The 27035-nt window shown below is 41.0% G+C and overlaps 1 protein-coding gene across 1 annotated transcript in view; it reads left to right on the top strand.

The window, feature by feature from the left end:
• The window catches only part of TMEM131L (transmembrane 131 like), a 267525-nt gene that overhangs the window by 10088 nt on the left and 230402 nt on the right, over positions 1-27035 (top strand). The window contains exon 3 of the mRNA XM_082263743.1: positions 18983-19026. Within this exon, the coding sequence (XP_082119869.1) occupies positions 18983-19026 (44 nt within the window). The remainder of the gene's footprint in view (positions 1-18982; positions 19027-27035) is intronic.

Below are 27035 nucleotides of genomic sequence, written 5' to 3' on the forward strand. Positions count from 1 at the left end.
TACATCTTTTTGTAGGCATTTTTTTTTTTTTTTTTTTTTTTTCACCATGGTAGTTCATTGAAACTACAAGCAAAAAAATGTTGTGGTAGTCTGGCGCTCATAGCTGATGCTGGGAGATAACAATGTCAAATCAAAGTGGAGTGGTATGTCCTGGATGGTTAACGCTGAATGCTAGTGGCTGATCAGCTGTGATGGCGCTGGCACAAGGTGGGAGTTTAAGAGTCCAAGTCTCTGAAAGTGAACGGGGAGTTTTAGGTAGCCTGGAATCCAATAAAGGGTAGGTGGGCACAAAGTGGATCCAGGGATGGATGGATGGGTGGGTCACTGGCACTCAGGGCTGCTATCCAAGAGAGTGAAGTCGACTCTGGACAATGGGTAGAAAGAAATTGCTTTTACCACACTCAAGAGGCGCTTCCCTCTTCTTTCTACCCATTGAAACTACAAGCAGACAGCCTTAAAGGCTCTCAGAACATGTAGTTTCCCATTCACAGAGGACTGTGAATGAATGATGTAGCCGGATTGTTGGAGCCCTGCACAGCCAGCTCTTTTTGACAGTGGGCACCTGGAGAAGATGCACGCCCACTGTAACTGGGGAGGGAAAGTGGCTGCAGCTGCTGAAACATGTTACATGTTCCACCATAAGTAAGAGTGGAGCTTGTTCGAAAAGGCGAGCTTATCTTTTAAAGACCTAATGCTATTTAATTCTGTTCTATCTGAAGGCTTGCTGGAAAGGTTTGAGCTGTCTCTCCTCTAGTCAGTCATCTGGCTGGATGAACAGAACTTTTGTTCGTATATAGTAGATGGAAGGTCCTCTTTATGTCCTATTAAATTCAGCCACTACTCTGAGAATTTATATATTAAAATAAAAAAAAAACCTACTTGTCCTTGGAGTCCAGTGATGTCTTTTTTGTTGACATTTCTTCATGCTTACTTTCATGCCCCCATCTTGGTCCCAGGATAATAAGGAGCCAGCAGTTACCTTCTGACTTTCACAGCCAGCTCCTTGGTGACCAGCTGCTAGATCTCATGCATTTGCACTTGGGTGTTCAGTTGGCTGTCATTTTAATCTACTGGTTGGGTGTTTGGTCAAGTAATGAACTTATGGTAACCAGTAAAAGTCATAGCATTCTAGAATTAGGTAGCTGAGAAATCTCTTGATCCTTTACCGATCTTGTGAGACCTCAGAAAACCAGGATGGGTGAATCCAGCTAAAACAGGCATTTACTAAATACAGAACAGGTAAGCCAAAACATAGGGAATGGGAGAAAGTTTAATGATGAAAGATCCACTTTAATCTGCTCGAATGTCTTTTCTTGTATTTCAGATTTTCTCATCACTGTTCATTTCAATGGTGATGCCCGATAACTGCACAGGCATTTCATATACACAGGCATATTAGAAGGCAGGAAAACATTACAGTGCCTTCAGGAGAGTAGATTTTGGGCAGAAAAATATACGGAATATGCACAAACACTAGGCGCACAAATCTTATGCTGTAAATAGTCTGCTAGCAAAATAACAGATCAACATAAAAATCCTGAAAGGTCTAACAAATGTACGTATTTACAACGTCTCCTAAAATCAAAATCTAACCTAAAATGACTAAAAAAACCATAAAGTGCATACATCATATTAATAAATACTAATAAAAACATTTCTCAAATGCAAATGAGGAGTCTCTAAAGTTTAGATTTCATCCTAGTGTAAAAAAGACAATCCTCCACTGTCAAATCTGAATTGGCTGCAAATATTCCAATGTATGATCACATGCCGACACCCAATGAAATGGGCTGCATTAATTACATCTAAAGAGATGCAGACCCTGCCACTTTCCTCAGTTCTACAAATGCAACAGCTTTCCGCTAATGAAAGCCACTGCCATAGAGACTACATATCCAAAAGACACGGAAGAACAAATAACTATATCGTTAGAATAGCAAAAGGTAGGAATCTGCAACCAAGCTTGTTAAAAATCCCTGCAATGTACATAGATTATATGGAGGAGAATGTTTTCGCAGCAAATGAAGTTGCTCTTTAAAGTTGCTCTTTAAAGTGGACGTTCACCCTAGAAATGCTCTAGGTTTTCATGTAGAGTTAAGCCTGGTACATATATACTGAAAGTTGGCTGGTTCTGTAGGAATCGGATGATTTTTGATACATGTGTACTGCTGTCTGTTCAACAGAAGCTGGTCTTCAATGTTTTCTTAGGCTGGCCCTACCCCTACTATGAATTTTTCTTAGGATGGCCCTACCCCTACTATGAATTTTTCTTAGGATGGCCCTAGCCCTACTATGAATTTTTCTTAGGATGGCCCTACCCCTACTATGAATTTGTATCTGCTTCCTTAGGAGGTAGTCAATATTCACTCAGTAGGTGGCCCTGCTGACCTCACTTTGTTCAACAAAAGCCTGCTGGAATTTTTTTACCCAAACAGCAGCTGCTTCCAGTACAATAGCCACAGTGGGAGATGTGTGCATCTGTGCTTTATAGTGTGATGAGGAATAGTTTTAATTTTCCTGTATAACCAGCCTCTGCCACTTTAGTAAAGGGGAAAAAAGAGTTGTATGAGTGTGCCTTGCATATTTACTTTTTAACCATCCAAGGACAAAAGCCTGTACAAATGTCTCCAGTCATTGCGAACATACTGATCCTATCCCCCGATATATAAAAATTATTATTTGAGAAGAAAGCAAATGCAAATCAGTATATGAAGAACAATGAGCACAAAAAGGAACTTCAAGTTAGTAAAAAAAAATGTAACCGAGACAATTAAGTACTCTCCCGCGATACTTTTTTTATTTGCACTAACATACAATATTTCAAGACGCGCTTTCGGGGTATGTCCCCTACTTCAAAGTCCCAGCAGTATTGATCAGTACTGCTGGGACCTTGAAGAAGGGGACATACCCTAAAAGCTTGTCCTGAAAAATTGTATCACAGACAGGACTCCATTGTCTCTACGCAAGTGCACTAATATGGCTACAGTCACCTCAAGCATGATAAAAAAAAATATAAAGTAACTGGTTAAAATGTCATTTTAGGTAAATGTTACTATAGTAACCCAGAATGTTTGCTTACTGAAAAAATGCTACGCTTATACATTAAGCTCAGGATAGCGCAAACTGGTACTAAATTGTGTGAAAAACCTAGCCAAAAACTTGGGCCAGATTCAAAGTTTCACAGGGCGTTAACAATTGTTCTCTTAAGACAGACTATTCATTTTAACAGGCTGCCAACGATGCCGACCCTGAGGACAGAGACATATATAAGGTGGTGTGATGCGCTGAAGCACAGCTGTATTGGGATGCTATTCAACATAAATGACACCACAATGCATGCACAGGGAGCTACCATGCATTTACCAGGCTTTAATATTGTGATTCTGGCCTTTAAAACTGCTCTCGCTGGAAGGAAAAAAAAAAAAAAATAGATGCGTCTGTAGAGAAGCCTACCTGTCCTGCTTTCCAAGGCAATAGTCTTTGCACTTTTGCAGAGCTACAGTGGTTAGAATTTTCCCCGCATATTACACTCCTGGGCCACTTGAATACCCAGTCCTCACTGTAGTTCCATTCACAGCTCCTATATCTGTATAGAGCACAGTATTGATATAGCATGCGATGGATGGTACTACAGCGCTCAGCAGGGTAAAAGGGTACCAGTTCTCAAAAAGGATATTGGGGAACTGGAGAGAGTGCAGAGAAGAGCAACCAAACTGATAAGAGGTATAGAGGAGCTCCGCTATGAGGAAAGATTAGAGGAACTGATTTTATTCTCTCTTTAGAAGATGAGATTTAGGGGGGATATGATCAACATGTATAAATACATAAGGGCTCCATATAGTGAATTTGGTATTGAGTTATTCACTTTAAGGTCAACACAGAGGACAAGGGTGAAAATGTGGAATAGACTCCCTCCAGAGGTGGTTCTGGCCAGCTCAGTAGATTGCTTTAAAAAAGGCCTGGATTCTTTCCTAGGTGTAAATAATATAAACGGGTACTAATATTTATAGGTGGAGTTGATCTAGGGAATATCCAATTGACTCTTAGGGGATCAGGAAGGACTTTTTTCCCCTGCTGTAGCGAATTGGATCATGCTTTGCTGGGGTTTTTTGCCTTCCTCTTGATCAACTCCGGGTATAGGATTGTATATATGGGATTGTATGGTTGGGTTTTCTTTACTTTTTTTTTTTTTTTGGTTGAGCCAGATGGACTTGTGTCTTTTTTCAACCTGACTAACTATGTAAGAGATCCTATACACCCAGAAGTATGTTATCCACTTGACCTCAAGAAGATTTACGCCACCCCCTTGTGACCAGGTCATTTTTTGCCATACGGCACTGTTTAACGACACTGCATTTAACTGACAATTGTGCGGCCATGCAATGCTTTACCCAAATAAAATGTTTTTTTTTTGTTTTTTTCCCCACAAATAGAGCTTTCTTTTTGGTGATATTTGATCACCACTGTGTGTGTGCTCTATTTATAAAAGGCCGACTGTTTTGAGAAAAAAAAAATACTTTCTACTTTTAAAACCTATCAACTAAGGAAAAATAAAAATATAATTTCTTCAAAAATTGAGTCAAATATGTATTCTGCTAAGTATTATTTGTAAAAAAAAAAAAAAAAAAAATCCCAGTAAGCATATATTGATTGGTTTGTGCAAAAGTTATAGCGTCTACAAACTATGGTACATATAATTGACTTTTTTTTAATTTTTTTTTATATATACTAATAGTATAGTAATAGTAATAGTAAAAATAGTAATAGCGGCAATCAGTGAATTCTAATTTGCAGGACTGCAATATTGTGGCAGACAGTTGGACACTAACTGATGCTTTGGGGGAACCAGTGACACTTATACAGTGATCATTGCTAAAAATATGCATTTGCACTGTACTGACACTGGCTGGGAAGGGGTTAAACATCTAGGACTATCAAAGGGTTGACTGTGTGCCTAGCCAGTGTTTTACTGTACTGTGTGTGCTGCTTTTACTAATGGAGGTGATGGATTTTTTTTCCCGGTCTGACTTTTCCCAGGTCAGCCTTGTTTACATATGCAGAGCTCTGTTTTGGGTCTCTGCCCAATGATCAATGGGTGCAGGCAGACATCCAGTGCCTGGCACCCATAGATTTGCTTCTGCTTAGAGTAATCACAGTAGAAATGGCCTGCCAGCGGCACGTGCCCCCTAGGCAGAAATGCAGAATTACACACACATATACAGTGGGTACGGAAAGTATTCAGAGCCTCTTAAATTTTTCACTCTTTGTTATATTGCAGCCATTTGCTAAAATCATTTAGGTTCATTCTTCTTCCTCATGAATGTACACATAGCACCCCATACTGACAGAAAAACACAGAATTGTTGACATTGTTGCAGATTTATTAAAAAAGAAAAACTGAAATATCACATGGTCCTAAGTATTCAGACCCTTTGCTCAGTATTTCGTAGAAGCCCCCTTTTGATTTTATACAGCCAGGAGTCTTTTTGGGAAAGATGCAACAAGTCTTTCACACCTGGATTTGGGGATTCTCTGCCATTCCTCCTTGCAGATCCTCTCCAGTTCTGTCAGGTTGGATGGTAAACGTTGGTGGACAGCCATTTTTAGGTCTCTCCAGAGATGCTCAATTGGGTTTAAGTCAGGGCTCTGGCTGGGCCATTCAAGAACAGTCACGGAGTTGTTGTGAAGCCACTCCTTCGTTATTTTAGCTGTGTGCTTAGGGTCATTGTCTTGTTGGAAGGTAAACCTTCGGCCCAGTCTGAGGTCCAGAGCACTCTGGAGAAGGTTTTTGTCCAGGATATCCCTGTACTTGGCCGCATTCATCTTTTTCCCGATTGCAACCAGTCGTCCTGTCCCTGCAGCTGAAAAACACCCCCACAGCATGATGCTGCCACCACCATGCTTCACTATTGGGACTGTATTGGACAGGTGATGAGCAGTGCCTGGTTTTCTCCACACATACCGCTTAGAATTAAGGCCAAAAAGTTCTATTTTGGTCTCATCAGACCAGAGAATCTTATTTCTCACCATCTTGGAGTCCTTCAGGTGTTTTTTAGCAAACTCCATGCGGGCTTTCATGTGTCTTACACTGAGGAGAGGCTTCCGTCGGGCCACTCTGCCATAAAGCCCCGACTGGTGGAGGGCTGCAGTGATGGTTGACTTTCTACAACTTTCTCCCATCTCCTGACTGCATCTCTGGAGCTCAGCCACAGTGATCTTTGGGTTCTTCTTTACCTCTCTCACCAAGGCTCTTCTCCCCCGATAGCTCAGTTTGGCCGGACGGCCAGCTCTAAGAAGGGTTCTGGTCATCCCAAACGTCTTCCATTTGAGGATTATGGAGGCCACTGTGCTCTTAGGAACCTTAAGTGCAGCAGAAATCTTTTTGTAACCTTGGCCAGATCTGTGCCTTGCCACAATTCTGTCTCTGAGCTCTTCAGGCAGTTCCTTTGACCTCATGATTCTCATTTGCTCTGACATGCATTGTGATCTGGAAGGTCTTATATAGACAGGTGTGTGGCTTTCCTAATCAAGTCCAATCAGTATAATCAAACACAGCTGGACTCAAATGAAGGTGTAGAACCATCTCAAGGATGATCAGAAGAAATGGAAAGCACCTGAGTTAAATATGAGTGTCACAGCAAAGGGTCTGAATACTTAGGACCATGTGATATTTCAGTTTTTCTTTTTTAATAAATCGGCAACAATGTCAACAATTCTGTATTTTTCTGTCAGTATGGGGTGCTATGTGTACATTCATGAGGAAGAAGAATGAACCTAAATGATTTTAGCAAATGGCTGCAATATAACAAAGAGTGAGAAATTTAAGGGGGTCTGAATACTTTCCGTACCCACTGTATATGTGTGATTCTGTACAGAACTGCCCTGTGGCCGTAAATCTGCTATAGGGCAGTCCTTAAGTGGTTATAGAAGAGTGTAGTGCCGCAGCAGCTCCTAAATGGTGAAAAGCTGAAAGCAGGAGTTGAGTAGAAATGTTTATCTACCAAGAGTCACTTTAGAGAAGGTACTTTTGTATATTCAGTGAGCATATATACAGTGAATATAAAAAGTCTACACACCCCTGTTAAAATGTCAGGTTTCTGTGATGTAACAAAATGAGACAAAGATAAATAATTTCAGAACTTTTCCCACTTTTAATGTGATCTATAAACTGTGTAACTCAGTTAAACAACAAACTGAAATCTTTTAGGTGGAGGGAAGTAAAAATAAAAAACTAAAATATGGTTCCATAAATGTGCACACCCTTAAACTAATACTTTGTTGAAGCACCTTTTGATTTTATTACAGCACTCAGTCCTGGTTCACAGTGCAGCAATGACAGAGATTGCATGTGATTCGGAGCGCACTGCTCTGAAAATCACATGAGATGTCTGTGCGATGCGAATTCAGCCATACAGATTGTATGGCTGGCTGAATTATTATAATTATACAGGATTTGCATTTGATTTGGACAGAACACGCACAGGACCCTTTTTTGGGTCTGCAGCAGAATCCGATCGCATGGTGGTTCACACCAAAACGATCCGATTCACGTCCGAACTGACAGTTCGCACTGCGATATTCTAACTGATCTGGGATGTCGTTTAACTTTTTATTGACACCCCCAGCGATTCGCACATGGCAGTGTGAACTGCCTGCTATTTGAATGGGATGCAGGAACCCACAGTGGATTCGCAGGGTTCCTGCATCGCATATATGTGAACCGGCACTAAGTCTCTTTGGGTATGAGTCTGTCAGCATGGCACATCTTTACTTGGCAATATTTTCCCATTCTTTGCAAAAACTCTCCAATTCTGTTATATTGTGAGGGCATCTCCTGTGCACAGCTCTCTTGAGATCACCTCACAGATTTTCAATCAGATTCAGGTCTGGGCTTTGGCTGGGCCATTCCAAAACTTTGATCTTCTCCCGATGAAACCATTTCTTTGTTGATTTGGATGTATGTTTTGGGTCGTTGTCATGCTGAAAGATGAAGTTCCTCTTCATGTTCAGCATTCTAGCAGAAGTCTGAAGGTTTTGTGCCAATATTGACTGGTATTTGGAACTGTTCATTATTCTGTCATGCTGAAAGATGAAGTTCCTCTTCATGTTCAGCATTCTAGCAGAAGTCTGAAGGTTTTCTGCCAATCTTGACTGGTATTTGTAACTGTTCATTATTCCCTCTACCTTGACTAAGGCCCCTGTTCCAGCTGAAGAAAAATAGTTCCAAAGCATGATGCTGCCACCACCATGCTTCACTGTGGGTATGGTGCTCTTTTGTCGATGTGCAGTGTTGTTTTTGCACCAAACAGATCTTTTGAAATTATGGCCAAAAAGTTCACCATTGGTTTCTTCAGACCATAACAGGTTTTCCAAAATGCTTTTGGGAGATTTCAGATGTGTTTATTGCAAAATTTACCAGGGCTTGAATGTTTTTCTTAGTAATAAAAGGCTTCCGTCTTGCCACTCTACCCCATAGCTCAGACATATGAAGAATACGGGAGATTGTTGTCACATACCACACAGCCAGTACTTGCCTGATGTTCCTGCAGCTCCTTTAATGTTGCTGTAGACCTCTTGGCAGCTTCCTGACCAGTTTTCTTCTTGTCTTTTCATCATTTTTGGGGTGATGTCCAGTTCTTGGTAATGTCACTGTTGTGCCTTCATTTTCTTCACGTGATGATGACTGTCTTCACTGTGTATCTAATGCCTTGGAAATTCTTTTGCACTCTTCTCCTGCCAACTTTTTACAATGATATCCCTGTGATGCTTTGTGAGCTCTCTGCTGACCATGGCTTTTGCTGTAGCATGCGACTAAGAAAATGTCAGGAAAGACCTACTAGTATAGCTAAACTTTATTTGGGGTTAATCAGAGTGACTTTAAATGATGTCAGGTGTGTACAGACGCTTATTTAACATGAGTTTGAATGTAATTTCCTAAAGGAGAATACCAAGAAAAACCTAACTAACTCTAAACATGCTCTGTGCCACATTCTAAACATAATCTATCTAACCCTGTAAAGCAAAAATCACTGTACTTACCTATTCTGCACCCGGATGGTCCAGTCTCCAGCAACGGAAGCTGTGCAGTAGAGCAGTGGTCCTCAACTCCGGTCCTCAGGGCCCACTAACAGGCCAGATTTTAAGTATTACCTTGGGGAGGTGCAGACTAGAGTACTGCAATCACTGAGCAGCAAATGATATCACTTGGGATGTATTTCAGTTATCTTGCAAACCTGGCCTGTTAGTGGGCCATGAGGACCAGGGTTGAGGACCACTGCAGTAGAGGACCGATCATGGCTGTGAAATTAATGAGAAGTGACATTGCTCATAGACATACTATGGGGCTTCCATTTTGAGTGCCTCTCATGCACCCGCCTCCACATTAAAAGCCGCTGACAGCTCATCGTGGGACCGGATGGGCTGCAGAAAAGGTAAGTACAGTGATTTTTGCTTTACAGGGTTAGATAGATTAGGTTTAGAATGTGGAACAGAGCAGGTAGTTTAGCGTTAGTTAGGTTTTGTCCAGACTTATCCTTTAATTCTGAATTCAGCTACATCCCCAGTCATAAGAAGGTGTGCACACTTATGCAACCACATTATTTTAGTTTTTTATTTTACCCCCCCCCCCCCCCAATCTATCTTTGTCTCTTTTTTTTTTTTTTTTTTTTTTTCCCACAGAACCCTGACATTTTAACGGGTGTATAATACTCTTTATATCTATTGTATGAGTTATTACAGTGTTTACCTAACATTTCACAAGGATTTGCAAACTAGCGTGCTCTTCCATAATTGTATTGTAATAAAGAGGTTGTAAACCCTTCCATATACCCAGTGAAGGGACTATCCTCAGGTGATGCAGGGATGAAACCAATCCTCCTACATAAGTTGTACCTCTTTATCTATATTATTCTCTTCTCTACATCCATTCAAAGTCCAGGATTATTTTAAGCTTGTCTGAACTGTCAGAAAAAAATAAATTGGTGGAGAGCTAAAGTAATACTCTGCAGAGCTCATTGAGAAGGGCTCTGAGAGCTGATTGGAGGAAAGACACCCCCCCCCCTCCCCACACAGGAACAGAGCTGAGGCTTTCACTCTGCTGGAGATCCCTCCCCGTCATTAGTTTTCTTTCTTGGTGTCAGGAAAACTTGCCAGAAGTACATTTAGGCTGATAGCAGAGGACTGAAGCAGCAGACCGAAATTACACTGGCTGGGTTCACACATATGCGGTCTACAGCATTGCATGTCAGTTGTACAGGAGTTGCACCAGATTGCTGTACAAATGACATGCAAATTCAGTGTGGTGTGAACTGAGCCATACATTATGTATGGCTCAATTCGCACTGGATCCGCACCAAAAAAGTGCAGGACCCCCCCCATACTGGAGTTGGATCACATGAGTGTTCAGACCCATGCAATCCGATTCCACAATTAACATTGTGTTCTGCAAACCGATTTGGGGATGTCAATACCTTTATTTTGACACCCGCAGCAGTTTGCAGAGCACAGCGTGAACTGCCTGCGATTCTGATGCGGTGCGGAAACCATGCAGGTATCAATGTGGTTCCCGCACCGCATTAGTGTGAACCCAGCCTTAGTGCTTTTAATTGGGATAAGTACATACTATAGAGCAGGGGTGGCGAACACGCGGCTCTCGAGCCGCATGCGGCTCCCGGCCAAACTGAATGCGGCTCTTTGGTTATCATTATTATTTGGTATACTGTGGCTTTTTGCAGGGGTCTCTGATGGGGGACATTTATGTGTGTGGGGGTCTCTGATAAGGACATTATTGTGCAGGAGTCTCTGATGGGGGACATTTATGTGTGTGGGGGTCTCTGATGGGGGACATTTATGTGTGTGGGGGTCTCTGATAAGGACATTATTGTGCAGGGGTCTCTGATGGGGACATTTATGTGTGTGGGGGTCTCTGATGGGGGACATTTATGTGTGTGGGGGTCTCTGATGGGGGACATTTATGTGTGTGGGGGTCTCTGATGGGGGACATTTATGTGTGTGGATGTCTCTGATAAGGACATTATTGTGCAGGGGTCTCTGATGGGGGACATTTATGTGTGTGGGGGTCTCTGATGGGGGACATTTATGTGTGTGGGGGTCTCTGATGGGGGACATTTATGTGTGTGGGGGTCTCTGATGGGGGACATTTATGTGTGTGGGGGTCTCTGATGGGGGACATTTATGTGTGTGGGGGTCTCTGATAAGGACATTATTGTGCAGGGGTCTCTGATGGGGGACATTTATGTGTGTGGGGGTCTCTGATGGGGGACATTTATGTGTGTGGGGGTCTCTGATGGGGGACATTTATGTGTGTTTGTCTGTTTTGGCAGGTCACTGCATGGTGTGGCTCTCTGACTCTCACAGTTTAAAATTTTGGCTCCTTTTGTTGAACTTGTTCGCCACCCCTGCTATAGAGGGATATGCTTTGTTCATATTTAATGTCTGAGGTTTACAACTACTTTAGTTAAAAGAGATTTGTAGTGTAACCTCTGAAACAGGGGTTCTCAAACGTTATTCAGAGGGCCAGCTCACTTTCCATAAGTAATAATAACACTGTAGTTGACAGAAAATATAGGCCCTGTGATCAGTGGTAATAGGCAACTCCCTGTTTCAGTGGTGTGTGGGAGTAAAAAATGTCACATGGCGTTGGTGGTCGGTGGGAGCTAAAAATTACCTAGCATCTGTAGTCAGTGGGAGGAGGAAAAATGCCCTTGTCTTGATATCAGTGGAAGGAAAAGGCATAATTTTGGAGGAATAGTTCAATGGGAGAAAAGCTGCCCCATGTGGGAAGAGTGGTGTGGCAAGAGCCAGGCAAGTTTGGGTAGCACTGCACTAGAGGTCTTGTTGGCTCAGTACAGGGATTGTCACCCAGTTAACAGCTGAAAATAAGACCACACTTTTTCTGTGACTTAAACAGCCTTCATATGTAATGAGCAAATACGGTTGACCCATGTGCATAAGAAATGTTAAATTTAGATCTAGAAACAATAACATTATACCAATACATTAACACCTATAATTATTCACATCAAGCTGATCTTGTATGGTTTAGAAGATAGACCTATAAAATAATGTATATTCTCCGTTTATTTTGACATGTAGGGCTTATAAAAGTTAAGAACTGACAGCGTAAAGCAGTGTATGTCATACGCTCAGTTAAAGTCCTTAGTTGTCAGCAAAATTTGGTATGAGAATGTTCTTTAGTGGAAAGACAATTATAGAACTTCTCTTCATGCATACGTTTTGAACGTGAAGCCACTTCCTGTGACTGAGTTCGTTTTTTTGTACATGCAAAGTGCTCTTCTTCTGTATGAAGTACTTTACTGCTTTAAATGAATGTTGTATGAAAAAGTAATCAGTCACGTATCCACAATGGACATGCAGCACCATTGTTGGAGTGTTTTCATGGCAGGAAAAATATCCCCACAAACACAGCAGACATACTGTATGTTCCTACATGTAGTGAATACTGTGTGTTTTTTTGTTGAATATTTCTTGTCAATTACCACATATCTGCCTGATGGCATGGTATCGGTTTGATATGCTATTTTACTATTACTGTACCTACCAATAATCAGTATACCATTTATTCATTATTTGGGTGTGTTGCATCTCATTCAAAGTCCCAAGGGCAAATGTATGTGTTTTTCTGATGTTTGCATGGCGTTGGAGGCGCTTCAGGGGTGCATCAAACCACATCCTGTATTTTAGTAGTTCTCAACTCTTCCCATCCCCAGCAGCAGCTACATACTCTGAACAGTAACAGGGACATATCCGTAATCATTCACCTCACTCAGGCCTACTTATTATCATACGGGGCTTACTACCAGGAAGTGACTCCAGGTTCCCTCGGTACTGTAACATGCAAAGTGCTGGGGCAGCATGCGAAAACAATGTCTGATGGGAGGATTTTTTAATGGTATCCAATATGTACAGCCAGTCCACTGTATATGTTGCTAGTGGGTGGAGGGAAAGGTTACTAGAGTATGTATAGCCAAGGAAAGAGGTTAAAACCCCGTCGTGTGTGTGTGTTTGCTGTCTGTGGCCCTTTAGGAAGATTGATCTTCACTTCCTGTCCAGGAAAAGCAGCAAAGCGGAGAGGAAAGCTCTCTAAAGTGAGGGGAATTCTCTTCTTAGTGATTTTCAGAAGAGGTGTCACCAGAGATGGTGAATCTCCCCAGCGGGGTCTCTAAATCTTTCGCCACGCATCCAAACCAAAAGGCACTTTTGGACACACACACCTGAACTACATATCTGAATGCTGGGTTTGTGGGGAAATGTAGATTTGGCCAGGCCGTGTTTGCAAATTCAGCTGGTTAGGGCTGGATTCTGTAAAATCTAAATTCTTGTTGGTTTTATTGAGTTTTGTACATTTTATTGCTCTGTTAATGCCGACTCCAGGAAAAGAAAAAGCCTTTCTTGCAGTTGGCCTCTCCCGCACTGCAGAGGTGAAATGCTTAAATGCCTGTTTAGGTCTTGGGGATGGGAAAAGCAGTAATAATCAAAATGTAAGTAACCTTCTCTGAATAATTGGAACCATTGAGGGAAATTTATTAAAACTGGAGTGGACAGAATCTGGGGCTGCTGCGTACAGCTTCTAACTTCAGCCTGTTAGTTTACAGAAGATAGATAGGACAAAGTGTATTTCTTAGTGTAGCTCGCAGGAAGTAAAATGGACAATGCATTGATGACAAGATAAACAGGTATTTTCTGTTTTTGTTGATTTCGTTTTTAGCCTGAAAACAAAAACGAATGCAGTCACCACTTCTGAGGCCTGTAAGCTGCAATGTATTGTATTTTGTTATCATTTTAACCACTTATCTACCAAGGTAGGTTTATAAAACAGCATGGTAGACAAGTGGCTTAATCAAGCTCACAGCTGCTGCAGTTGTGAGCTTGGTACCAGCTTTAAGAGCTGGTGTTCTAAAATTTAGTCGGACCCGTGAAAATTCCGGACCCTCGTCACTTCCGGTTATACTACGTCACCACCAGCAGCTGTTGCGAGCCCCGGTGTGCATGCGCACAATACATTTTGCAGGTCCGATGAGATTTTAAGACTTTGCTAACAGCTGACTGAGAGGAGGAGGAGGGGCTGAGGTAGGACGACAACACCGCCGCGGGAAAATTTTACAACACCGCCGCATCATCGAGCAAGGAACATGTTGCAGAGCTGACTTAGAGGGGTTCTCTTAGTTTCCATAGAGAATGCGGAATTCGCTTCTATGTGAGGGCGGAAGTCCCTTCACGCCTCCTCGGGACGGACAGTCCCCTCTAAGTCATCGTAAATGTCAGATTGAGAGCAGTGATTCTACAGGCATAATTCACGGTGAACTCTAAACCGATAACCTGTGAAGGCTTTTAAAACTTCTGTGATTTCTCAGGCAGGACTTGAGACATGTTTTGTATCCATTTATTTAACACAACCCAATCTTTTTATATATTACCAAAAATTGAGCATATTTGTGTTTGCACTAAAATTAGTTTGTGTAATTTTTCTCCAAAAACAGGCATTTGATAAATAACTGTGCAAATATTGTGTGACAAAAAAAACTGCAACTACCATAATTTAATTGTCCAGGGTCTCTATTTTAGAAAATATATACTTTTTCCTTCAGTTTTAGTAATTCCCCCTATTGTTTCTATGTACATGTAGTATTTAATGTACATATATGTAAGACCATACAAATTTATTGTGCAGGCTCCACTTCCTGCTTATCATTGTACAGTGTTCATGTCAACCTAATTAGTCATGACTGCCAAACCATATGAGTGACACTTCTGTACTATGCAGGGAACTGGGGCACCTGATACTATGCCCCGCCCACCTCAGCTTTACAGGGCAGGTGGGCCCATCCTAGGCTATTTGGGCAGAACTGAACTTCACACCTCTTTCTTGGAGGAATGGTGCAGCAGCTTATGCTTCCCTCCACTGTGACAAACATAAGAAAAGACATTCAGTGAGAGGACCCTGGGTAAAATGTGAATATTTTAGGTCAGTGTGGGAAATGCCCTTTTATTGCTAAAGGAGTAGGCATTAGATACTTTTTAGACTGCACATCACTGGATAATGTGGATGTATATACAGTAAACCCCCCTCCATTGCGGGGGTTACGTTCCGGACCCAGCCGCGAAAAGTGAAAATCCGCGAAATAGAAAAACCCTATTAAAATGCATTGTAGGCATGTTTTTTTTACTGTCACTATACGTGTAAAAACATTTTAAGGTCTTTAAACACACTTTTAAAACAATAGAAACTCATTTAAACACATAAAAGATACTGAGAGACATAGCAAGAGCTATGGAAAACACAAAAATATTTAATTTTAATGATTTATATAGTAAAATAACATTACAAAAAAACCCGCAATATACCGGGACCGCAAAAACTGAACCGCGATTGAGCGGGGGTTTACTGTAGTATTAAATCAGGGCTGAGCTGGAGGATTGTGTATATATCACCGACATACACTTACTGTTATATATTCTATTTCATGAAGTAAAAAAATATAAAAATGAAAAACTTAAATTAGGGGATCAGCTAGCTCCACCCTTTTTCCTTCTGGGCAATGGCAGAGGGGTAGCCAATTACTGTCTACTTCATTGCCCAAATTCTTTGTGTTGCTTCTCCTAAATAGGGAGGGGAGAGGATCCTGTCATTCATCCACCTCTGCCACATCCACAGTTTACACTGTCTTTCTTACAACTTGCAGAAATGTAAATCTTTAAAAAAAAAATGGGCATAGACCTTCAGATAAAATTCAAAGCACTGTGTAGATGTGTATAAAAAGGAGTATTAAAGTCTATGTAGAGATTTTTAAATGTTGCTAGAAGCCGTTCTTTTCAACATTCCATCCCATGTAGACTCCCTATAGGAAACGTGTATGGTTTCTATCACTTCAGTGTTTTGTTAATACATGGCAGGAACATAATGCAAAGCTCAAAACATTACCCTTTATGTGGACTGCTGCCGATTTCACCTCTTAAAATAGCTTTCAAAGATTTCTTTCATGACACAATGTGGGCTTAATAACACAAGAGCAATTTGGTTCATGATGTTGTTTTATTGTACCATCTAAGCAACATTGTGAAATATAACTGGAATCTATAACATCCATATGTTCATTCTAAACTTTGCAGATTGTTTGTCACACTGGCACTTTAGGTTTTAGACTAAATAGTTAACATTTTTGGCCGATTTGTGCAGCCCAATTTATATTTAGTTACATAACTTTATTCCCATTACTGAGCAGACCTATTGCCTTGAAATGGTGCTTGCATCATTTTTTATGGTAAAAAGTACATTCGTTTCAGAGATGAAAATTAAAGTGTATTTTTCTAGCCAAAACCTTCCTTTTTTTTTTTTTCTTTATAGTTTTGGATAGTGTTGGAAAGATTTAGACCCTTTAATTGCTGTCTTTGTTCCTATTGGGGAGATATACCTCTCTGTTTGTACTGGAGACTGGTGTTACTGAGAAAGTGAGGGGGAATCCAAAAATTTAAATTGTCTCTAGAACAAGAGGAGGTGGGAGTGAATTTGCCCAATGGAGACAACTGCTTAGGAGGGGAAAAGACCATGGGTTGCAGGAAAGAAATTTGCTTGATTCCCCCATCAACAAAGATAGTGCTGATGCAGGAATTCCTCTTGCCATTTTCTTCTCCTGGTGCGGGATATAGCAGCTGCTAGCGATAATCGCAGGTGAAACCCAACAGGCTGGTTGTGCCAAGTTAATCGATCAATAAATTTGGTTCATTCAGCGTGGCCATACACGATTCGAATCTTGGCCTTACTTGAACAAAACTTAATTAGGCTTGGTTCTGATCTAAATGTGCCAGGAATGTGCACAAAATCACACATGTTCCCAACCCACGCAAAACTGCGCTCCCTTTAACAGATACATGGGGTGTGATTAATTGGTAATGCCATTGGCAAACACACATTTTTGTGTGAGCCAAACTGTACGGTGCCACAAGATTTTGAAAAAAAAGTTGTGGACTTTTTTTCCCTGAGTTCCTCATGGGTAGATCACCCCATATGCTACCCTATATGTGACGTGTGCACAAACATGCACGCATAGGTCTGACTCAAGCCTTACAAGCAGTTCTGTGCATTACTTATTAATATATTCGTGTACAATAATTGGATTTATGCTGAACACTGAATTCCTTGCATCTTCTTTGGAGTAATTAATTTAATTACTGGACTGTTATCACCTATGGGACCCTTTTTTGTCTTTGAGAATTTTTTGTATTTTTTTTTTTTTTTTTACTTTTTCATGTCGGTTTATCAAAATTTCAACTAGTATTTGTAATTTTTGTGTTCATGCTCTCTGCAATCTCATCCGGTTTGTTATTGCCTGCTGCTTACGGTCTTGGACCTGTGCAATAAAGCAATAACTTAATTTTGAATCTGTGCAATAGTTGTGTATATATAGTGCTCTAATAATTCAGGGATTTTTGCACAGCGTAAAACTTTTACAAACATTTTTAGAATAAAGTATTGAAAAAATTATTAAATATTGAAATTAAAATGTTTTGTATGGCCTTTATGCAGGGAGCACACCCCCTGCCCAGGACTTCTTTTTATCTTCCTGGCTATTGGCACTGTACCAATGCTTTTTTGCCAGTACTCTGGTGATCAGGATACCCCTTCTGCTTAGGTTACCCATGAGAAAATGGAAGGAAGCCATTTCTAATTCCACTGTGTGCCTATATCCTGGAAAACTTCTTCTTTCTCTTGTTCTCTGGAGTAGCCCTTTAAAGAGCACCTCCATTATGTGTGTATGGGTATATCACTAAGTCACTGCAGTGTTAAAAAGTTCAACAGATTCTTCAAAAATAAAAAGCTGTATAATTTGTGATGTCTGCATTTCTATAAGCGCCCAGTAGAAGTTCATATATTTTATAGCTATCTTTTGAATGTTACCTCCCCATTGTCTTTCATACATTTTTAGTTTAAGTAGTCAAGCTCCATCTCGTCTGTGTAACATGCATGTGGTGCGAGGGAATCCTGACAACACTAGGAGATGAAGCTGTTATAGCTGCAAAGGATGAGCCAACTCAATCTTGAACCCTACGGACTAAGACTGGGGTGCCAATAAAGTTCATGTGCTTGTTGTTTCCCAATACTTTTGGTAATAGTGTATGTGCCTTTTTCACAATGTTTTAAAAGACATTCTTCTCCTCATCCTCCTGAAAGCCACATAGCAGTATACTTGCCTTCAGCCACACTTCTGAGCTTTTCACTCTGTGGCCCTGCCTGGTATCTCTCAGCCTTGCATAAAAGTTCTGGCTGCATCTCCAGCTTCTACTGCACATGCCTAATCATACTCCTCCAGATGGCTGTTCTGTACATAACTACAGGCACCACCATAGGAATGAATTGTGTCAGTGGCACACCATTTTGAGGTGTTTTGGAAGAGAACCCATTAATAATAACAAGAAAAAACTGTGTATGTATACCCTACCAATTACTTTCTTGTTTGTTTAAATATATAATTGAAAGCAGTTTGTTACCGTCTACCTGTGCGATAAGTTTTTAACAAATACTAGTTAATCCTGCCAGAACTCCTGAAAGCTGAAAACGTCCTGTGCTGCCCTGTTATCAGTTAGCTTTTGTTCCCAGTTCTTTATTTGGATTAGAGAACACCTCCCTCCTCAGTTATAGAAAAGGTGAGAGAAGTGTGCTGTAGTCCCGTCGTAGAGTGACAATGGCTTTTTTCAAAACAGTGCAAAGAGTGCATGCTGTCACCCTAGGAACAGGAAGTGTTACTGTCACGCTCTTCAGGTAAAAAGGGAGGAAAAAAGGCTGACCAAGAAAACCAATGCACCTATCCCACCTAAAGAGGCTGGTAAGCTGCAAAAATAAATACAGATATACTTTGAGATCCTGACAGGTGTTTTTGTGATTATATTTAGTACTTCTTAGTTGTGTTTTTTTTTTTTCTAATGTCTTTGTATTTGTTCTTTTTAGACTGATTCCAGTCAGAACACAGGGGAACATTTGCAAGAGCAAAAGTAAGTGGTTGTGTCTTTTTTGTTTTCATGAAATGATGTATTAACGTTTGTGATGTCTGTCTTCTAGTCTGAATACACGGTTATGTTAGTTTTTAGGAAGCAGACGCCCAGTGCTCCTAACCTTACCTCCAACTTATTACAGAACATCCATGGAGCTCCAAAACCTTGGCTGTTCCTTTTTTTTAAAGAAGCTTTCCAGAGCTTTGGTGTTCATTCTCTGGCTCACCTTCTTAATCTCCGGGACACATTTATTATAGTTCATCAGGCCTTACCATCAGAATAATAGGTGGATGGTGGACTCAGTAGTTTATTGGAATTAGCTTTTGCTGAGGAAAATACGCTTGTGGGTACACCTATATTCCAAATCAATGCCTAATAATCTGTTATGGACCTCACCCGTATACTGTATATTAGTTGGTAGTTTGTGTGCATTTTCTATGCAAATTTCTTTATTTCAGATTTACGTGTCACACAACGGCATCAATTTTCCTTTTTCTCATGAGCAATGGGCAAAACACAAGTTCAGTAAATAAAAAAATGAAGCTTACCTTTTATCTACAATGTTTAGGGGTTCCAAAAAGTTAAAATTTTACATCCGATTTCAACTTTCTTTAAGGAGTTTGAAAAGCTTTGGGGTCTTTTACCTTAAAGTGATACTAAACCTAAAAATGTTTTTATCTTAATGCATTATTTGCATTAAGCTAAAAAATGTTTTCTACTCCCCTGTCCTCCCCCTTCCTTGTGTGAAGGAGAAGAGACCCAGCGCTGTGCACGGCTGCATCTCTTTTCCCCACCCTCTTCACACAGGACTCAAGCAGCAGCAGGAGCTCAATCAAATGAAGTGGGGGGCAGAGCCAAGTCCCGCTGTGTGTGTCTTTGGAGAGTGGCTCCGTGGACACAGTGTGCCCCATAGCAAACGGCTTGCTATAAGGGCACACTTAGAAGAAGAGGAGTCGAGATCGCTGTTGAGGAACCCGAGAAGAGAATGATTAGGGCCACTGCAATACAGAGTATACCATGTTTATTTTAATTTTAAAAGCTTTGTTTAATAACCCTTTAATGCATTCTGTGCAAAAAAACCTTATGTGCTGCATGTTCCTCCTCCTTCACCCCCCCCCCCCCATACTTACATGAGCCCGATCTAGTGATGTGCATGAGAGCAGCGGCTCTTCCAGCTCTTTCCTGGCTCACTGCACAGATTGATCAGTCAATCAAATTCTGTGACAAAGGAACGGAGGGCAGCGCCGAGCCGCCCTGTCTGTGTCAGTGGACGCAGACAAGGCATCCTATGGGGGCACTCACCGAAGAGGAAGAGCCATGACCTCAGAAGAGGATATGAGCTAAACCATTGCACAAAATAACATGTTTTTTTATTTTAAAGAAGAAAATAAATACAAACTTTAATGTTACTTTAAGTTCACAGGATTTCCTGCAGTACATGAATTGCGGTGTGTGTTTAGGTCTGTGCTAGCTATTGCAAAGTGTGTGATCCATTTCAAAGCTAAGTGTACCATTGAAATTCCCAGGCATTCAGCCTCATTAGCCAGCAGAGACTAGATAATTAAAATCCGTTAATTACATTTTAATAAAACAGAGGTCTGAGTAGCATCATTTTCAAATGGATGTCATCCTCTAATCTATGAACATAGCCGAATAGGGCAATATATATAGAGCTCAGTTCTCTCAGAGCAGAGAGCTGGTGACTGACAGTAAGCAGCTCTCTGCTCACGGAGGAGTGAGAACTGAGCGATCGGCAGTGGTCGATTGCTCAGTTCTAAGTGTTAGGGGCGCCGGGTGACAGATGCAGCATCAGACCGATGCTGCAGCCACCTAGGTAAGTATGATTCTAAAAAAATTTCTTAACCGAACTGGACCTGTAATCTAGATGTCAGTTGTCCCTCCCCAATGGACCTTCATTTGCTAGTAATTGAGTTCCATTTTCTCAGATACAGATGTAGAATGGCCTAAGCTCAGCGATGGCAGTCAGTATCACCGATAAGAAGTAGGTTTTGCAGTCCTTTTACGCTTCATTGCAAGGGGCTGTTTTTATTTGAACTCATTGATTTTATTTTTTTTTTTAATCCTGTATAACTAATAGATACAATTGGATGTGTCTATCAGCTTCCTGTCACTGGTTACTTATAAACCCACAGGTGTTCCATGTGACTGTTTAGTAAAGTGCAATTAAATTGATTTGATTCAGACCAGATGGAAGAACTGTACAGCTATTAGATTATGATCTGCTATATGAATCGGTGGAAACTCTGATTATTTACTGATTTGCTTTGTTTATATAGCATAACATGTGAAGCTGCTCTGCTTTGGCTCTCAGGCTGAATTTGCTGCAGTCTGTGTGCCATTAAGTGAATCATCCCATAAATCTGGCACCAAGTCTGTTATGTAAGAACAGTCTCAGCATGTTTACATAACGTGTTTCTGATTACTGTTACAGCAATAAGTGCAGCTGTTTGTCCTAAATATGAATGGTCTGCGGTTCTGCACCTGTAACCATGAAGTGTGTGCATAAGATGGGATTATGTCTAAAACTTAAAATGTCCATTAGGAGCTATAGCTGTTGCATATTTGCTTCAGCATGAACCTTATTTGACTTCCTAAAGGCATTTTTGTGTTGTTCATCATAAGAAGCATTAAAGTTGAACACTAGGCAAGCAGCTATAGACTTATGAAATACACATGTGAGCTTTTCTATTGCCAAAGGATTTGTATTTCTGTCCATACGTCCTGAAATGTACACAGTACAGCCAGGGTGGACACCACTTGCAGCTCAGGTTTACAGCAGAGGAACCAGCGCATTGCATGCACAGGATGAAATTGACTCAGCCAGGAAGCAATGCTGTGCTTCTCTGACCAGGGCTGCACAGTGAAGGTGGCTGGGTTGAGGATGAAGGTTTTTCTCCAGGTGAGCAGCACTATGGGAGCTGGAGGCATGCCTTACTGGACAATTTTCACCAAATATGCAATTATCTTTAAGCAAACCTGTCACCCATGTTAAACTTTTGGAACGAAATGTACTGCCTAAAGGTTGGTAGGCACCACAGGATGTCTGGGATTGAATAGAGGGTTAGACCGCGCTCAAATTAGTGCACAAACAAAACCGTGATCAGTCCATCCAAATATAAACTGTGAATATCTCTTCTCTTTATAGGAGATATTCACAGTTTATATTTGGATGGACTGATCATGGTTTTGTTTGTGCACTAATTTTGAGCGCGGTCTAACCCTCTATTCAGTCTATGTTCGAGGAGCGCATATTGCGCTTTCTTTTTGACATGCAACTTAATTATTTATATTTATTTTTTATTATTTATTTAGATATATTTATATACATGTATATGTTTCTAGATTGTAAGCTCTAACGAGCAGGGCCCTCTAGTTCCTCCTGTATTGAATTGTATTGTAACTGTGTTGTCTTCCCTCACATTGTAAAGCGATGCGCAAACTGTTGGCGCTATAAAAATCCTGTATAATAATAATTATTTATATATATATATATATATATATATATATATATATATATATATATATATATATAATCTCAATCACATATACAGTAATTGATGTGCAATAATTCATTCACGGGTATTTATATTATTTAGGTGTTTGTTTTGGCACTGTGTTCACTAAAATTGAGGGCGGTTATACATTTTTCTTTTTTTGCACCACAGAATGTCTAACTTTTTTTTACAAGTCATGAAACACCCATCTTTGCCTCTAAATTAGGGCTTATGTACAGCTTGATGTTGCTTTGGAGGAGGTGAGAGACATCCCCGAAACGCAAAATCATCCCAAACAGATTTATGAAAGCAAATAAAATGCCCCTGTAGGCAGGCTGCAGGCCCCACTTCATACTGCAAATGCATGCTGCTGTCCTATTCATTCTTTTGGGACAGCCCTATACTGCAGGACCCCTGCCGGCTCCATGAATGTGGTTATTGCATAGGAATGTGCAAAGTGTCATGATTTTTCAGCTGCAGGTGGAAAGATATGTTATGGAGTAGACTGCACTAAAGGAGGGGTTAGGGGAATTAAAGCACAACTTATTTAAAGATATACACTGAACAAAATTATAAACGCAACACTTTTTTGTTTTTGAATGGAAATTTGGGTAATGGCGCTGCCTGTATTCAAGTGATGATATATAAATAAATAAAATGAGTGCACTATAAAATGTAATAAAAATTGTATAAAATGTAGTGTACAATGAATCAGTGTGTCAAATCAATATGCACAATAGAGAGATAAAATCAACGTATCACAAAAATGTAATAATAAATAGGTGATAATGTGCACTTAGAGTGACAAAGTGAATATAAATATATATGCACACAAGTGATGAATAAATAAATATAATGGTGTAAATATCAAGATAAAGTGGCAGTGACACAGAGTGCTGGGAATATTGCACTATAAATAAGATGCGAAAAGTGATTGGAAAAATATATATAAATATATAAATGTGACCACCAATGGTGCAATAAAGTGCACAGAAATGAATTAACGGATATATTACAGTATCTAGCAGGGATAAAGTCCAAATAGCAACTAAGTGCCCACACAGATAATAAATCTTACAAAGACCCTGTGGTGGGTGACTGGCGAGGTATAGGGTGACCCCTAAGGAAGAAAGACCTACTAACCAGATATACCCACCCCACACAGGGGTATAGAGCTGGTATTAGGATGTAATTGGCGCTCCTTTTCGTTGTCTCCTGATTCCCTTCTGTAGTGGGAGGGGGGGTTTTATGTTGTGGGGCGTCCCTGGGGGTCCGGGGTATTCCAAACAGAAAGGCAGGCTCCTATGGTCCTCTCCTATCAGGATGGTGGAATATCCGATGGTCCGTGGGTGGGTCCCAACTCCTCGGGTGTATTTTAGGGTAGGAGGGTCGTGAAGGGCAAAAAGAGCTCAATAGTGTGATATTGTTTAACCTTGGAAACTGACGATGTACTCATTCTTCAGACACCCGTCCAGCAATACACAGCACTTCCACCACACACTGCTCTCCACACTGTCACACTTCCCTCCACAGAGAGGTCAGACTCTCCACTCTCTGTGGAGGGAAGTGTGACAGTGTGGAGAGCAGTGTGTGGTGAAAGTGCTTTGGAAAAATGGGGGCAAAAACCAAGTGTTGTTGTTTATAATTTTGTTCAGGATAGTTGTTCTTTTAAACAAATTTCATTTTGTGACTCTGCCTAACTTTCATGACTACAGCAGTTAAGCCTGGTACACAGCACTATTTTTTATTTTTTTTTTTTCGTTCAACCCAGCAGGTTAGACAGAAAAAAACTGACCGCTCTGGTCAGAGCCGCTGTACTAACAGTCTAAGGTTAGTACATCAATCCCACTTGCTGTGCTATTAGGTTCTGACAGGGGAACAGCCTCCCCGCCAGAACACTCCGGTGAATGCTTCGGATCGGGAGCTGGTCGACAGACCTTTTTCAGTCATGAGCCTTCAACAGAAGCTGGCTGAACCGCTGCCTTCTGTCGGACGGGCTGCCATACACACGGACTGAATGTCATGTACTGCGCTTAACTGCAGTCAATTAGCATTTTCTTGCCTTCGGAGAATGCTCTTGTTTGTCCCTAAGGAATTCTTATTGGATAGTGGATCTTGGTTAGTTTTGCCTAGCTTTGAAGCCAGGCACCTAGCAACAGTGGCTGGCACACAGAAAAGACTTTTTAAATGGGCAGTCAAATATCTTTTTTACTAGGCAGGACTTTGACTAGAAATGTAAAATGGATTAAAGTCTCAGCACTAAAATTGTGAAGGTAGTTGTCTCTTACAACTTGAATTGTAAATGACATACATTTGTATGCTGCTGCATAATCTAGTTGGAAACGTTTTGTTCGGTTTACCATGCACATACCCTTTTAGGCTTGTTCAGTCAACATGGAGGTCAAAGTACTCTGAAAATGTAGTAAACAATAGGGAGTGGCACGGTTTGAAAAAGTATAGGTGGTGTGATATGCCAAAAAAAAAAAAAAAAAAAAACCTAGCAGCAACTTTTACCCATTGGCTGTAACTTAGCAGCTCATTGAAATTCTATTTTCCTTGTGAATTCACACTAGATGCAGCCTCAAATGTCGTTTTAAAACAAATGATCTTTGCCCATGTTGAGCAAAGCAACGTGTTTGTTTTTTGCTTCATAAGAGGCGCTATGAATTTTTTACTTGCCTTTCCTACACTCTTTCAGAGCTCTGACCAATACTCAGTCAATGTTCTTCCTAGAATTTTTTTTTTTTTTTTTTCCTGGTGGTCAAAAAAAAAAAAAAAATTACTATGTGAACCCCTATCTTGTAAAACAACACATTCTATTTTAAATGGAAATGAAAGAAAAAAACGTGTGTGTGTGTGTATATAATAAAACATGGCAGCAATTCAATGCATCTAGATGCGGTGAAGGCGACTTACTGAAGTTCAAACCGAGCATCAGAATAGGGAAGAAAGGGGATTTAAGTTACTTTGAACGTGGCATGGTTGTTGGTGTCAAACGGGCTGGTCTGAGTATTTCAGAAACTACAGATCTACTGGGATTTTAATGCACATTGATCTCTGGGGTTTACAGAGAATGGTCAGAAAAAGAGAAAGTATCCAGTGAGCAGCAGTTGTGTGGACAAAAATGCCTTGTTGATGTCAGAGGTCAGAGGAGAATGGGCAGACGGTGTGAGATGATATAAAGGCAACAGTAACTGAAATAGCCACTCGTTACAACCAAGGTATGCAGAATACCATCTCTGAACACACAACACATCGAACCTTGAAGCAGATGGGCTACAGCAGCAGAAGACCACAACCGGTGCTACTCCTGTCGGCTAAGAACAGGAAACGGACTACAATTCACACAGGTTCACTAAAATTGGACAATAGAAGATTGGAAAAATGTTGCCTGGTCTGAGAAGTCTAGATTTCAGCTGTGACATTCAGATGGTAGGGTCAGAATTTGGCGTAAAACATGAAAGCATGGATCCATCCTACCTTGTATCAGCGGTTCAGGCTGGTGATGTAATGGTGTGGGGATACTTTCTTGCCACACTTTGGGCCCCTTAGTACCAATTGATCATCGTTAAAAGCCATGGCCTACCTGAGTATTGTTGCTGCCCATGTTTATCCCTTTATGACTGCAAGTGTACCCATCTTCTGATGGCTCCTTCCAGCAGGATAATGCACCATGTCATAAAGATCAAATCATCTCAAACTGGTTTCTTGAACATGACAATGAGTTCACTGTACTCCAATGGCCTCCACAGTCACCAGATCTCAATCCAACAGAGCACCTTTTGGGATGTGCTGGAGATTCGCGTCATGGATGTTCAGCTGACAAACCCGCAGCAACTGCGTGAAGCTATCATGTCAAGATGGACCAAAATCTCTGAGTAATGTTTAAACACCTTGTTGAATCTATGCCATGAAGAATTCAGGCAGTTCTGAAGGAAAAGGTGGTCCAACCCAGTACTAGCAAGTTGTATCTAAGTGGCCGGGGAGTGTATATCTGTTGTGTTTACTTATCTCTCCCCAAAGCCGTAAAGCTGGGTACACATGGGCCGAATGTCGGGAGACATTTGCCGGTTCAAAAAACAAAACAAACAGCCATTTGGTTGGCTTCTATTGGATGAGAATGCTGGAAAACCAGCTGCTGACTGACTCCCGATCAGCGCTCTCAGCCAACTGCATAGAGCGCTGATCAGTGTGTTCTGGTGGGGGTGGAGACTAATAGTGTGTACCAGACCTAAAGGTTGTAAAGTCAAAAGATTTTTTGTCTTCATGCATTCTATGTATTTAGATCAAAAGCCGCCTTTGTGCAGCAGCTCCACTCAGCTCCCCTAATACTTAACCTGAGCCCCTTCTCTATCCAGTGATGTCCACAAATGCCTTAGCCATCCAGGACTCTCTCTCTTGATTGGCTGAGACGCAACAGCAGCGCCAATGGTTCTTGCTTCTGTCGGTCAAATTCAGTTAGCTAATCGGGGGGCTGAACTGCAGCTCCATGTC

This window comes from Pelophylax lessonae (genome assembly GCF_965119305.1).
Source record: "Pelophylax lessonae genome assembly, chromosome: 1".
NCBI classification, from domain to species: domain Eukaryota; kingdom Metazoa; phylum Chordata; class Amphibia; order Anura; family Ranidae; genus Pelophylax; species Pelophylax lessonae.